We start from the raw sequence: 13560 nt of genomic DNA on the forward strand, positions 1-13560 counted from the left end.
ACACACACACACCCAAATAAATCCTTTGTGGTTAGCAGACCTGACTACAGGAAAAAAGACCTTTAGCAAAGAGGGACAAACTTCAAATACCCAACTTCCCATGGGAGCAGCACAGGTTTTCTGAAGCTATAAGAATACACGACAAATTATGAGTGTATATATAGTTCATTGTTAAAGAGGGGGTCAGTGTTTCCATTAAAAAAAACCCACAAAAGTATTTAACTTGTCAAAAGTTTCACTGCAGATATAAATGGAATTGTTTGAAAAAGTGGTCCAATCTGATTTTTCTTTGGAATTATTTGAAAAAGCAAACCAACCTGTTTTAAGTTTGGTTTTGGGGTGCTTTTTTTTGTATTTCTTACCAGGGCATAAGTTGCAGGGGCAGATTTTTCGGATGGCCAAGATGGTTAAAAAGAAAGGCAGCCTGAAGGGTCTGAAGATGAAGATAAAGTAGGGGAAGCCTATGGTCAGAGTCCTACCAGGGGTTTAATGGAGGATGGGGGAGTGGGACACTGTGTTGAAGCCTAGGCAAGGATTTATCGTGGTGGATTTCTTCAGGAGATTCAAGGGTTCATTCCCAAGGGGAGCAGTTAAAAACGTGGCAGACCCCTAAAATGCCAAGAGAGAGAGGAACTGGCAGGTAGCCCCTTAGGGCAGGTGTGTTGTACACCCAGGTGGAGCGGAGCAAGTGTGGCCAAAAGCCTCCTCGTGTCAGGCCATCTGTGGGTGCTGCTGGCCCACCCAGCACCGACCCTTTCGGGGAGCCTGACAGGACTGGGAGTGAGTGAATCTCCTTTTTATAGCCGTGGGAGCCGTGCCTGGAGGTGGGGTGGCTGGCTGTGAACTCTAGGGTTACAGAGGCAGCCTGCTCAGGGAGAGTGTGCGGAGCAGCTGGGGCGCGCGGGGCGCAGAATGCACGGAGTCAGCGCGGAGCGGCAAGGTGCTTCTTCCGACTGTCGAATCATCAGTTTCCCTGCCTGCTCGGCAGCCTGCTCGGCTCCGCTCGCCCGGCAGACATTTGGCTCTGACACGGCCCCGCATTGTTGCTAGCTGAGCACACCTCAGATTTATTTTCTGGCCCGGGCAGTTCGCTGGCGTAACTGCACGTCCCTGCGGATCCTGGGAGAGGTGGCTGCTGGGTGCAGGGTTGTGCTGCTGGGAAGGTGAACTGGCAAAATGCTTGTTGGCCCCCAGGGTCCTGAAGCCCCCAGACAGGCTGCAGTTCAGCAGAGGAATGTGGTTTCCTGGTAGGGTGAATTTAAAATGACTCATCTGTCAGCAGTGGATCCCAGCGCAGACCTTGGCATGAGATCATCCTTGTTCTGCAACTGGAAAAGCCAACTTCAAACTATTTGTCTGTGCGAACTTTCTAGGCCTGGCTCTCCTCTCTGCCTCCTTCAGGATTTTTCCTTTGTTTGTGGAGGGGTTGTTTTTTGAGTGAAAGGAAATCCAGCATTGGGGCTCTCACTATGAACTTGTTCCTTTCAGTACTTGTTAGCTTTATTTACTAGTTTACCTAAATAATAATCTTTATTCTCTGCAGCTTCATTGCTTACAGGAATTCTCAGAGATTACTTTTTAAGGGCATACTGTCAAATAGGAAGAACACTCAAAATCTGGTTGGTAAAGTAGTTAATTATTAATGAATTAATACATTAATGTGTACAGACGCAACATTAAATATTTTTGCAGCTTATACACCTCTTTAAAAATAGGGTTTCCAACACTTGCACCATATGTCCCCTTATTAAATTCTCCCCTTACTGAATAATGACATTACCCTCTGAATGACAGAGGTGCTTGTTATATGATCTGACTTAGAGATACATCTGGAACTTGGCCCTCGCGGGGCCTCAAAATAGAATGACCGATGCAGGAAGAACTTACTAGAGGACTTGTGAGGGCTCTTGGTACAAACCATTTCCACCCTTGCCAGGGCTTTTGACATTGTCCAGTGAGCATACTTGGGCAACACGAGAATTTATTTTACCTTGCTTTTTAGCATTTTCCGCTTTGTTACACTACCCTGCCTTCCCCTCTCCTCTCCTTCAGTATTTACTGAACTGGATCCTGCTGTAGCTGGAAGTGAGCTCATCCTGCAGTGTTCAGCGTTAGTAACTCTTTAGAGAGCCAGTGGCAAGAACAGCACCAGCAAGCATTGCACTTCTGATGGGGTTAGGCCTCCTTGAAAGCTTCTTGTCAGCTGTAATCTGGATCATTGAGTGGTTTCTGAGAGGTGCGAAGGAAATGTCTCCAGTCCCACAGGCACTTGTTTGGAGGAGCTCTGTCTGAAGGGGGTGGGCTGGTGGCTAAATGCCAGTAACGTGTTCCAAGTTAGAAATCTGCTGTGATGAGGCAGGTATTTTAAAGGCTAAGTTGGTATTTATGAGAACGGGGGGTGAAATGCTCATACATAAGCAGATTCTTTTAGCTTGCTCTCTTCTCTTGCCTGCAGATCTGGAGGGTTAGCAGCTGCTGTTAGCTGCCCTGCACAGACCCAAGAGGGTCTGAACTTCTCACACGCAGCTGATACTGCTTTTAGGACAGACCTTTAGGGCAGCTTTTTCTCTCCAGGTGTATCGAGCCAAGCTACCAGCAAGTGCTATCTGATGTTTTTAACTTCCAGGAAAGCCAGTCGTCAGCAAACGGTCCATCTCGTGACAGCCCCAAGCAGCCACCAAGAGAAGGAAATGTGGTGTACCCAAAGCTCCGGGCTGGCTACATCCCTATCCCTGTCATCCACGAGGGCATCGATGGCAGGCAGCAGCACCCGTGCTTTTCTGCTCCTCAGCCTGGCGTGCAGCGATACAAGACAGAAGCTGTGCCTACCACCGTGCAGGTGCAGCCACCTCTCAGGGGGGCCTATGCTGGCCCCGAGTCCCCTCCAAGGGGACCGACAGAGGCTTCTCAGACAGATAAACAATGTGGACAGACAACGGCAGCTGCAGCAGCCCCAGCGCCGGCCGCACACGGACCCGAGGTAACTTGTCAAGAGTGCTGGGGTGTGTTTGCCTTGGTCTTTGCAGCGTTTATGACCTGACTGTCACGCGGGTAGCTAGCTTAGCCTTCAGAAAGCCAAACTTGCCACAGGATTACATTTTCCCAATACTTGCAGGGTATTAAAATAGGCAAAAGTGCTCAGTCATGGCAGCATAAATATGTAAAGTTTTTCTAGCGCTGCCTGCTTTCACTCTGGAATGGTTCTGTGGGAATTAATGCATGTAAATAGCTTCTTCAAAAAGGTCCTGCAGCAGGGGAGGATTGCCTCAGGGATCATACCGGTTCCTCCACAAGCAGAGGATACAGCCAGGTCTCTTGTGTTCTGCACCATGAGTCAGAAAGTAAAGAGAACAAAGTGGAAGAGAAAAAAGAATGAAGTGGCCAGATAGCTAACAAGCCAGGCCATTTTACAAGTTATACTGCTGTGATCTTGCTTTCCAGTTTAATATTTCAGTTGTACAAAGTGTGGAGATTTACATACATACAGCTTTAAAAATGAGTTGTAAAGTATTTTGATCATTCAGGGGCATGTTAAAATGCTTTCAGACTATGAACTTATCTTTTAAAAGTCACTTTGCTTGCTTTACCTTTCAGAAGGTAGGATTTGGGTTTGTTGTCTCTAGAGAATTAGCAGAATTGGTATTCTTGTAAACCATGGAACTATCAACCTCATTTTTATTCAAAGCAAAAGGAGCTGGAAATTCAGCCTTAACCAAACTGAAAATATATCATCAGGTCTGTAATTCAGCAGTGGTGGCTTTTTCTCTGAAACCTGCTTGGAGTCTGAGCAACATAATTTAAATTCTGCTAGCAGGTTTCTCAGCTGACTCAACTGACAATGCCTTGTCCATGCAGTACCAGGACAAGAGGCTCAGCTTTTCCTTCTCCCAACACTGTGCATGCAGAGTGGCTTCAGGAACATGTCTTCTGTGCCTTTTACTGAGGTCCTCTGAGATAACTCCTGAGGACCCCCCATTTGCTAGTACAAACATAGGCGGTGCAGTGTGGGTGTCAACTGTTCAGAGCCTGTGCCTTTAAACCTTGTGCTGACAAGTCCACTGTAGTGGCAGTGACCATTGCACAAACCAGAATTTACTTACTTACTTATTTAAGGTTGCTGTTTCATGGGCAATTGAACTGAACAGTTCACCAGCACCAAAAGAGGGGTCTTGTTCCCTTTCTCCTGCCTTGCCTGCCCTTCTCCTGCCTCTGGCTGTGTTGTCCTGCTCCAGTCTGACCTGGCCTTTCATGAGCTGTGCAACAAACCAGTCAGGAAAGAATTCTTTTGCCCTCTCCCTTTATGAGTGAAGCTGGTCAGAGAATAGCCTGACAACTGCTGGAGCTGGTTCCAAGTAGGTGAGGTGATGGATTGCCATAGCAGGAGGAGGGAGGAAGCTAAGAGCAAATGAGCTGTCTTTCCCCAAACTGCAGCCCCATGACCTGGAACATGGAGGGAACAGATTCTGCAGTGAGCTCAGTGCTTGCTCCTGCTGACAGCAGTTCTAAGCTAGTGCAGCTCTCACTGCTGGTGCCAAGGGGCTGTGGAGTCGGAAGGTCCTAGGGGGGGAAATGAGGGCATTGGCAATATATGCATTGCCATAGCCTACTACCAAATTACATTATTTAAAAAAAAACTCTTTACAAGTAAAATCTATTAGTGTGACCAGGATCAGAAGTCTAAATGTTTTGTGCCTCTGTAAGGAGTTTGTTTTTCTCTCCAGCATATAATTTGTTTGCTTAACTTCAGTTTGCCTCAAATTTAACAGGTTTAGACAGGAACACCCATGCAAAAGCAGCAAACATTCTGACTTGAGCATCCACTCCCTGTTCATTTGAGGGTTGGGAATGCTGTAGCTCAGGTTTCTACTTGCTATAATGATGTTCTCTCACAACTTCTGTGGTTTGTCTAGTGAAGCCCTTGGCCAAAAAAAAAAGGAAGTGGATCCTTTGTGGGCCAGAAACCCAATTTTACTTTCTGTGACTGTGTCCTTTTCTGTTTGGAAATGAAAAGTACTGTGAGCACAAAACAGTTAAAATGTAACAGTGGATTTTGTTTTCACGGCAGCCTCAATCTCCTGGAGCTTCTGATCCTGCAACGGTTTCCCCTCAAACCTCTGGCAGACCCAACGCAGGAAGTCATCAGCTTCCTCGTGGTTATATTCCAATTCCTGTGATCCACGAAAACATCCAGCGGCAGCCGACACAAGTCTACCATCAGGCACAGAAGACACACTACCCTGCCCAGCAGGGGGAATACCAAGCCCACCAACCCGTGTTTCACAAAATTCAGCCGGAGGAGAGGGAGCCTAAGACAGTGCGAGCGCAGTCGCCATTCAGGGTGTCTCAGAGAGGCTCATCCAGCCGTGAGAGTTCCCCGGCCAGAGTTACCACCCAGATCCAGTCCCCAGCTCCCATCAGAGTGCAGACAGTTGTAGACAGACCCCAGGTACGTAGAATGGGGACGGGAATGGCCTGGCAGGTATTTTGTTCAGTGTAGGTAGAGCTGAAAAACTGGGTCCTGCTGACAGCTAGAGGAAAGCACATAAAGCAGTCTCCATTTCTGGACTTAATCAAACTGGGAGATACTGAGATAACACACCAGCAACAAGCTGCCTTTGACCTATCAGGATTGTGGAGTCTTTGGATCACTGAAAATATGATTTAACACACAATTTGATTTTCCTCTTGTCACAGGATAATTTGGTGTAATTACACTGAGGTCACTGACGTTGCATTCTGTTGGTGTCATCTATGTAAATACACTTCACTGATGTCTCAGAACCTTTTAGGGATAGCATCAGATGCACAAAGTAATTTTAGTTATGAGGAAAAATGAGCAGCAAAATCTAGGCTTAGCTTTTTATCTTCCTACATGAAGCATGCTCTTGCTTAGAGAATATGTTGCTCACTGAACATATTTTCCATGTTAAAATTCTTATTAAAACTACAGTTCAAGACTACTGGGAATTTTGAGTATGTGGAGAGGAGGTTTTCTGAAAACAAGCCTTGACTTCCTCTTAGGAGAGATTTCACATTGCAAATGACAGGAGCGGAATTAGGTTAATATTTTTGAAAACCCAGGTGTTAGGACAAAACAGTGAGGACTTCAGATTTAATGGCATATTCTAGGTTATAATGCTAATTTATTTTTATGGGTGAGAATTTGAGCTCCCTAATAGAACTTTACATTTAAGGGGTAAAGCAAGGAATAGATTGTTAGTTCAGGCTGTTATTTATTTGGCTTAAATATAGACATAGGTATTTTAATTCAGTCATGTGAATCCATGAGAGCTGGATCTAGTGCCTTTCCAATATCACTGTTTATGTGCACAAATAAGTGATGGGGGTGGCAGGGGAAGAAAAATACAGATCTCACAAATTCCAGTTTTCTGCTAAGATTTCAAAATGAATCTCAAATTAAAGAGAATTCTGATTTGATGACTGTTAGATCTGTAGTAATCCTGGGATTGTCTCCAATTGCTGTATTGTAATAAGGTTGACATAGTAGAATCATGGAATCATAGGATGGTTTGGGTTGGAAGGGACCTTAAAGATCATCTAGATCCAAATCCCCTGCATGGGCAGGAACACCTCCCACTAGATCATGTAAACAAAATCAGTGAAAATAAGCACTAGCCAAAAAAGGAGTGTCCTGAAAACAGGAATGGGATGAGAATAGCCCAAATTCTCATTAAAACTCAGCAAAGTAGTTAGCTTTCCAAGAAACACCAGCTCTCAGTGACACACTGAGGATGAAATCTTGACTGTGCTGTAGTCAGCTGCAACAAATCTTACTGACTTGAGTTTGCTCTGAGGTCCTCTCAGAAAACTGCTCATAGAGCTGATTTCAGTGAGCACAGGCAGAATTTGGTGGGCTAAGTTTAATGTCTTTGAGAGTTTATTTGTGCTTGTAATCTGCCATAGCTTGAAAACAATAACAGAACTCTTCAGCACAGTGCTTTTTTATTTTAAAACAGTAAAATTCAGCAGTGCACAGGAAAGATTAATAATCTGGCATGTTCAAAAATTGCCCTTCTAGAAGTACAGGAAATTGAATGTTGGGTTAGTTGTTCTGTAGAAGGAAAATAAAGAGCATTGTTCACTGTATCTCAAGACAAACTTGCCTTGCTCACCAGGTTTCTCAGCAACAAGTCCCACCTCAGGAGCCACCAAGACCACCCCCACCACCTGAAATCAAACCTGAAAACAAGGCAGTGCCACCACCCGAACATGAGGTGCCATCATCATATATCCCAATTCAGGTCACCCACCAAGAACCAGATCCTAAAGTACCACCCCAGAAGCCTCCAGCCATGGCAGAGAAAGCTGATAAAAAGGTTCCCTGCCCAGCTAAGGTTGTTCCCCCACAAGAAAGGCCTCCTCCTGAAGAAGCAGCACCACCAAAGACAACGGAAACAGGAGAACCTCAAAAGCATCCTGGTGTTTTGAAAGTGGAAGCAATTCTGGAGAAGGTACAAATGCTTGAGCAGGCAGTCGACTCCTTTCAAGGCAAGAAAACTGACAAAAAATACTTGATGATTGAAGAGTATTTGACCAAAGAGTTACTAGCCCTAGACTCAGTGGACCCTGAGGGTCGTGCAGATGTGCGCCAGGCCAGGAGAGATGGTGTAAGGAAGGTCCAGAACATTTTGGAAAGACTTGAACAGAAAGCAGAAGATGTCCCAGAACAAGTTGATGGACTTCAGCCAAATTTGCCAGAGCCTAAGCCACCACAGGAAATCATGGAGATTGAACCTGTGGTAGTCAAGAGCAAGGGAGATACCAGTAATAAAGATGCTAAAGAGGAAACCAAAATGGAACAACATCAGCCTGAAACTAAGGAAGAAGTGTTTACCAATCTCGCCACCACGACAAACACACCTAATAATCCAACTGAACCATAGCCCCGTGCTGAAATTAAAATCTCAGACTGTGTAACTTGAAGTGTGTTAAATGAATTTTGCATGCATTTCCAGAGCTCTTTTCAAATGGTTTTTAATCAACATAGCAGCTTGGGACACAGTAAACACTTTGGTGGGGAAGGAGGGAGTTAGAAAGAAAGTAATGCATTTATCCTTTATTCTTACTCTGTGTAAAAGACATGTTTCAAAAACCCTGTAAATGAATCACTTTGAGATCAACTGAATGAAAAAAAAAAGCCAAACCAACTACTTCAGGGTTGATATTGATGCGTGTTGTTTAGGGTGTATTCTTTTGCAGGTGATTTTTGTAAAATCAGTGGCCTGCATTGTCAGAATACCAATCCTTCTGTAAGTGTAGCCACTCTTAACAGTAATGTTTTTATTTTTAATGTTCACAGTTGGGCACTTTAAGTAATGATGGATAGAAAGTGTGTAAGAAACTGTAGGGATATTTATATGTGTGCAGGACTTTCATGCTATATTTTAAGAGGGAAATAAAATAATATAGAAGCCTAATTTAGTGTTGTGATTTTATAAGCTGGAAATGCAAGGGCAGTAATTGGTTTAAAATAAACTCTTCTGAACATGGAGATTTCCTTTAGTACACCATTGTAGTTGAAAGTCTGGCAGCTGCTGTCTCATAAGACCAGTATGTGCCTTTCTCCATTTGCTTGCTTTTAATGTGTTGCTGTATCCCCTATATGGATTGAGGAAATAATTTGGCTTAGCATTTCCTTTTTATTTTCTTACTTTTGTCTCCCTCTGCCTTGGGAGTCACCATTTAACAGAAATGCTTATAACATTAAGAAAACCATACCTACTGCTGCTGTCTTACAGAAGTTTACAGCATTTCTAACTAGTTCTACTAAGTCATTAGCCTTTTCTTAACAACTACTTAAAAATTTTCAGCCAAACACACTTTGTAGAGCCACTCCAGCTACATCCACTTATAATAAGAGCAGCAGAGTCAGGCCAGCAGAGAACAAATGCAAGGGAGGAAGGAGTCCTAACTGAACTCCAAGAGTTACCTTTGACTTGTATTTGTAAAATGAAGAAATCTTTTCTACCTGATAGCATATGTTTACAGTGTATGACGAAAACTTTAGCTGCTCGAGGCAATTGATTACTACTGAATTACATTCTGAATCATGAGATTAGATTGGAAATCATATTTAAAGTAATCTGAAAACCTTGTTTTAAGGGGCAGGTTGAGAGTGGTCGTCTAGAACTGTCTCTCTATTTTAAAATGACAACATAGCATGTAAATTGTAATGCAGCAAGTGTTTTGAAAGAACAATTGGACTGTGACCTGCCCTGCTTAGTTGTAAATAGAAGGTTAATGCTTCCTGTAGTTTCATTTTGATAGTCAACATCACCATTTAAGAACAGACAATGCCTTGTAACCATTTGGCTACTCCAGCTTTTGGAGCAGCAGTGTAGGCATTCTAGCATGAGAGGTGTGAAAGTTGATCTGCCTGCATAATTCTTGTATGGACTCACTTCAGTGAGGCATTCCTCCTGCAGGATTCCATCTCAGTTAAGGACACACATCTCTGACATCATGTAACAAAAATACTTAAACTGAGGAAAATCAGCTCTGGGTTCTTGTGCCATAAGCAAGGTCAGTGGGAGACATGAGTCCCAATCTCTTTCTGGCTTCTTGTACTAGCCCACTAAAGTAATTCAGATCAAAAAGACCTCATTAGCTGAGATGGCAACGTGGAAATTCAGATTACAGTCATAAAAACATAATATTTACAGGAAGTTAAAACAGGTGCTCTCCTTTTAAAATATGTCATCCACTGCTAATGGAGCCTGATTCATGTTGTTCTGTTCAGTGTTGGTCAGAGTAGGTGAAGTCAAATATAATTACAGCTGTGGGTTTTTTTGTTTTGTTTTTTAAAGAAGCAAAGCTAGAGGTAGGGTTACCTTCTGCTGAGTGGTACATTAAAAGTTGATTATTAAAGTCTGTTACTAGTGCAGAATTAGGTATCACTCAAAATGAAGCTAGGTTTCGTGATCTGGCCTAATAAGGGAAAGCACATTTGGCTGCCCTGGAGCTGCCTAGCTGGAAGACTCTTGCTCTGAGTCATAGTCTCTCTTTGTTTCTTCTGTTGCTCAAGAGTAAACTACACCCAACCCAGCATCTCTTTCTTGACACATCAGGGTAGCTACAAATTCTGCATATGGGCTGGGGGGAGGGAGTAGCCAAGGAAGTAGCAGGTGAAGGTTCCCACCCATTCCCTGCAAGCTTCTGACCTACTCTTTGCAGAGCCTGCTTGCTTCCTTGCAGTGGTGTGGGTAGCTGGCAGAGGAGAGGAAGATTGCTGACCCTGGTTAACTAGCTGTGGAAACGTTGCTTTGAAACTCAGGTAGAAAGCATTGAGGGTTTTGATACTTGTGATAAGAATTACATTGCATTACTTTTCAAGTACAGGCTTGTACAACAAACGGCAAATGTGCTGTGGAACACAAAGTGACCAAATCCACACACTGCATTTGCAGTAGCCATTTTTAAAAATGAAAATACCCTGAGGATTTTCATTAAGAAAAAAATAGCTACCTGTGACTCATTCTGAGTCAATGTCAAGCCTTTATTTAAGAAGCAAATAATCCCCAAGTCAGTGAAATACAGTTTCGATTAGTTTAAAAGCAGCGAGAGGGATAATAAAAGCCTGTACACAGGATCACAGTAAAAGCTTAGGCTATTTTCTGATTGCACTATCTTGTCCAGCTAGTGATATTTTAAATGCCAGTAGTGTCCTGTTCTCTATATTTAAACTACCACAGCAGTGAGGCATTGTGTTTCCTATAAATATAGCATTTTGACTATTTACACACAGCCAAATCATACCATACCCTGAGGAAGGGGCAGCAGATAGTTACATTGCCCCCAAGGACATGCTAAGGCAAAACCACAGCACTCTCTGGTATCAGATTCCTCTCTCCAGTGGGAGAACGTATCCCTTTATCTGGGATATGTTTGACTTCCAACTTCATGTTAGCTCAGCTGTGTTCACAGACAAGTTGGGGGAGGAAAGGAGTACAAGTGAAACCGCCCAGAAGGCAGGAAAGCAACACAGCCAGGGCAGGTCATTCCCCTGCACTCCAGGAGCAATGGAAGCCAGCCTAGGAAAGCCCATCAGTCTCACTATCCTCGAGAAGGATATCAAGTGGCACTTTCTACTTTTAAAAATTATAGTGGAAATAATAATAAAGCTTCTCATGGCTGGCATGTGGCTGCTGAAGAGGACAAAGGTTAATCAAGGTATGCTTATGAGAAGGTTTTTATTTGCTAAGTTTTTATTTCCTTCCTTAGGTGTGCAGGTGTTGATCTTTTTGAATGCAAGTAAACAAATAAAAGACAAACTGCAATATGAACTTAAATAAGACACACACAAACATAAGGGTAAAATGGGCTTAGACTAAAGGACTACTTATGGGTAGTAACTTGTGGGTTTGGTCCTGTTCTCTCCAAGTAATGAAATGCAGATTTCTCATGAAATTAAAATCTAAATTGTTAGCTGTAAACATTTATTATGGGATCAAACTTAGTTTTCTTGCAAAAGCTAATTTTTTTTAATCACGTAATTTTTTCTGACAGAAATACATCCAGCACTTTTGGGCCACTTGGGTAAAAGAGGCCTTTACAAAAAGCTGATCTGAATGTTGGCTGTAAAATACAGATTGAACCCATAAATTAAGCATACAAAGTATTATTTCCTGAAGTCCTAACATAAGTATTAGGACTCAAAATCCAAATTTATCTGGATATATAATATTGTCATTACAGCACTAGAAACAGTGATGTTGCTGGCACTTTCACCTATTTATGTGGGTACAAGTATCTCATAGTGCTACACAAAAGATTCAAATTAAGTAGTCTGTTTAAACTGTTTTTCCCTGAAGACAGAGCATGTGCGAAAAGGTAAATAGCTGACACTAAGATATATTAGTTTTACTGCTCAAAGAAAGAGCCTTTTATGTGGATAATTTGGATTTCCTAGCTTGACACAAACAGCACAGTATTGTATATGGCATCAGCCTGCATTCCTGTGAACCACTGTGTGAATGTGAACGGCCTGTCCACCCTTTGTAATACTAGATACAAATGTAATCGTATGCCAGCCAGAGAAATCCAGAGCAGGAGTTATTTTAAGATGGGCAAGAAGCTGGTTACACATCAGCAGAATGTACCAATTCTCAGTCAAATACCCTTCCAGAATTTATAATGGGCAACTTTAAAAAATAAAGACGGTAAAAATTAGAGGCTAGTTCAGTTGTTGCTTACCAGAATTTTCACTGCCGTCTCCAGAAACTGGGAATCTGCATGAATGGAAGGAAGAGGTTCAGCCTTCAGTATCCATGTGCCTCTAGCAAACTGTAGGGCAAGCAAAAGAAGAGATTCACAGATTTAATTATAAAGAGAAAGATGCATTTGCCACACTTATTTCAGAAAAAAAGATTGCAAAGAGCAGAAATTTGTAAAGACATGTTTCACATTTCAGAGTTAAACATGGAATATGGAGTCCTTCATCTCTGGTCCTTTAGACTGGACATCTGTACAAGGACTCTGCAGTGTTCTGTGGTGTGTTTCACAGCAAATACAGAAATCACTGTTGGAATTTGCACTAACTGGTAATGTTGGAAGTCTCAGTAAATGGAGACTGAACAGACATGAAAATAAGTAGCATCTCCTAATGAGAAACAGTACCTTTTCTAGAAATGAGGTGAGCAGGCAAGAAAATGTAACAAATTTTGAAGTTTTACTACTTCTGTATCTACTCAGTGGATAGAGGATCTTGTCTGCAGGTCTGTTCAGCTGCCTTTACAAGTATAAAATTAATTTTAAAAAATGGGGGGTTATCTTAGCTGTAAAACAGAAGAAACGCCATACTGAATTTAGCAACAAAGGGGTATGGAAATTTGCCTGGTTTTATTTTATTTCTGCTGCACCTGGCAGTGAACAGATTAGATTTGCAAAATCATCTACATGGATTACTTATGGCCTTGATGTATTGTTTTTCATTGATTGGTGAACTTACAGTTGCCATCCATTTCTGTCTTCTCAGGAAAGCTCAGCTCCTTCCATTTGCAGAAATGAGCAATGTCTGGAGTTATTCTCTTGTGTATTTCTCACAGGGTTGGCAGGCAGATGATTTCTGCAGCCCATATAAATCTGTGGCGAAGAATATGAGGAGTCAGTAGTCTCCTTACCTCTCCAAATGCATAGCTCAGAATGTAAAATCTGTTAATAAGAACCATAACATTTAACCCAGTGTGAGTTTTTCTATTTTATTTAAATGAAATTGAGATTAAACCAAGGACAACCTAAACCAGTGTTGCCCAGCAGTCAAAAATATGGAGATTTTTACTTCCAAAGGGTTGATGAAATGAAAACATTTACCCCTAGCTAAGCATTTCAGTAGGTATCGGTGATTACTGGGTCCCCAGTGTCATAGTTCCTGATGAGCTTCTGTCTCCATTCCTTCTCTCCTTAACTGCCTTTCCAACTACCATGAAAGCTCCTTTCATTCTCTTGGCCACAGAAAAGGGTGAGGTAGAGCAGATTTGCATGTGAAGATTTCTCTTAACAATTTAGAGAGCTTGATAAAAAAAAAGTTCGAAATTCCTGCTC

General features: G+C 42.5%; 1 protein-coding gene across 1 annotated transcript; it reads left to right on the forward strand.

Annotated features, from left to right (window-relative positions):
* The first annotated feature begins 403 nt into the window (after nucleotides 1–403).
* Nucleotides 404–8438, forward strand: BAG3 (BCL2-associated athanogene 3). The gene is made up of 4 exons (XM_010003989.1): nucleotides 404–450; nucleotides 2575–2980; nucleotides 5066–5446; nucleotides 7137–8438. Exons 1-4 carry the CDS (start codon nucleotides 404–406, stop codon nucleotides 7902–7904), a joined length of 1602 nt encoding a protein of 533 aa, XP_010002291.1. The 3' UTR covers nucleotides 7905–8438.
* Nucleotides 8439–13560: the final 5122 nt, after the last annotated feature.

This window comes from Chaetura pelagica, unplaced genomic scaffold, assembly GCF_000747805.2.
Source record: "Chaetura pelagica isolate M959 unplaced genomic scaffold, ChaPel_1.0 scaffold248, whole genome shotgun sequence".
NCBI lineage: Eukaryota > Metazoa > Chordata > Aves > Apodiformes > Apodidae > Chaetura > Chaetura pelagica.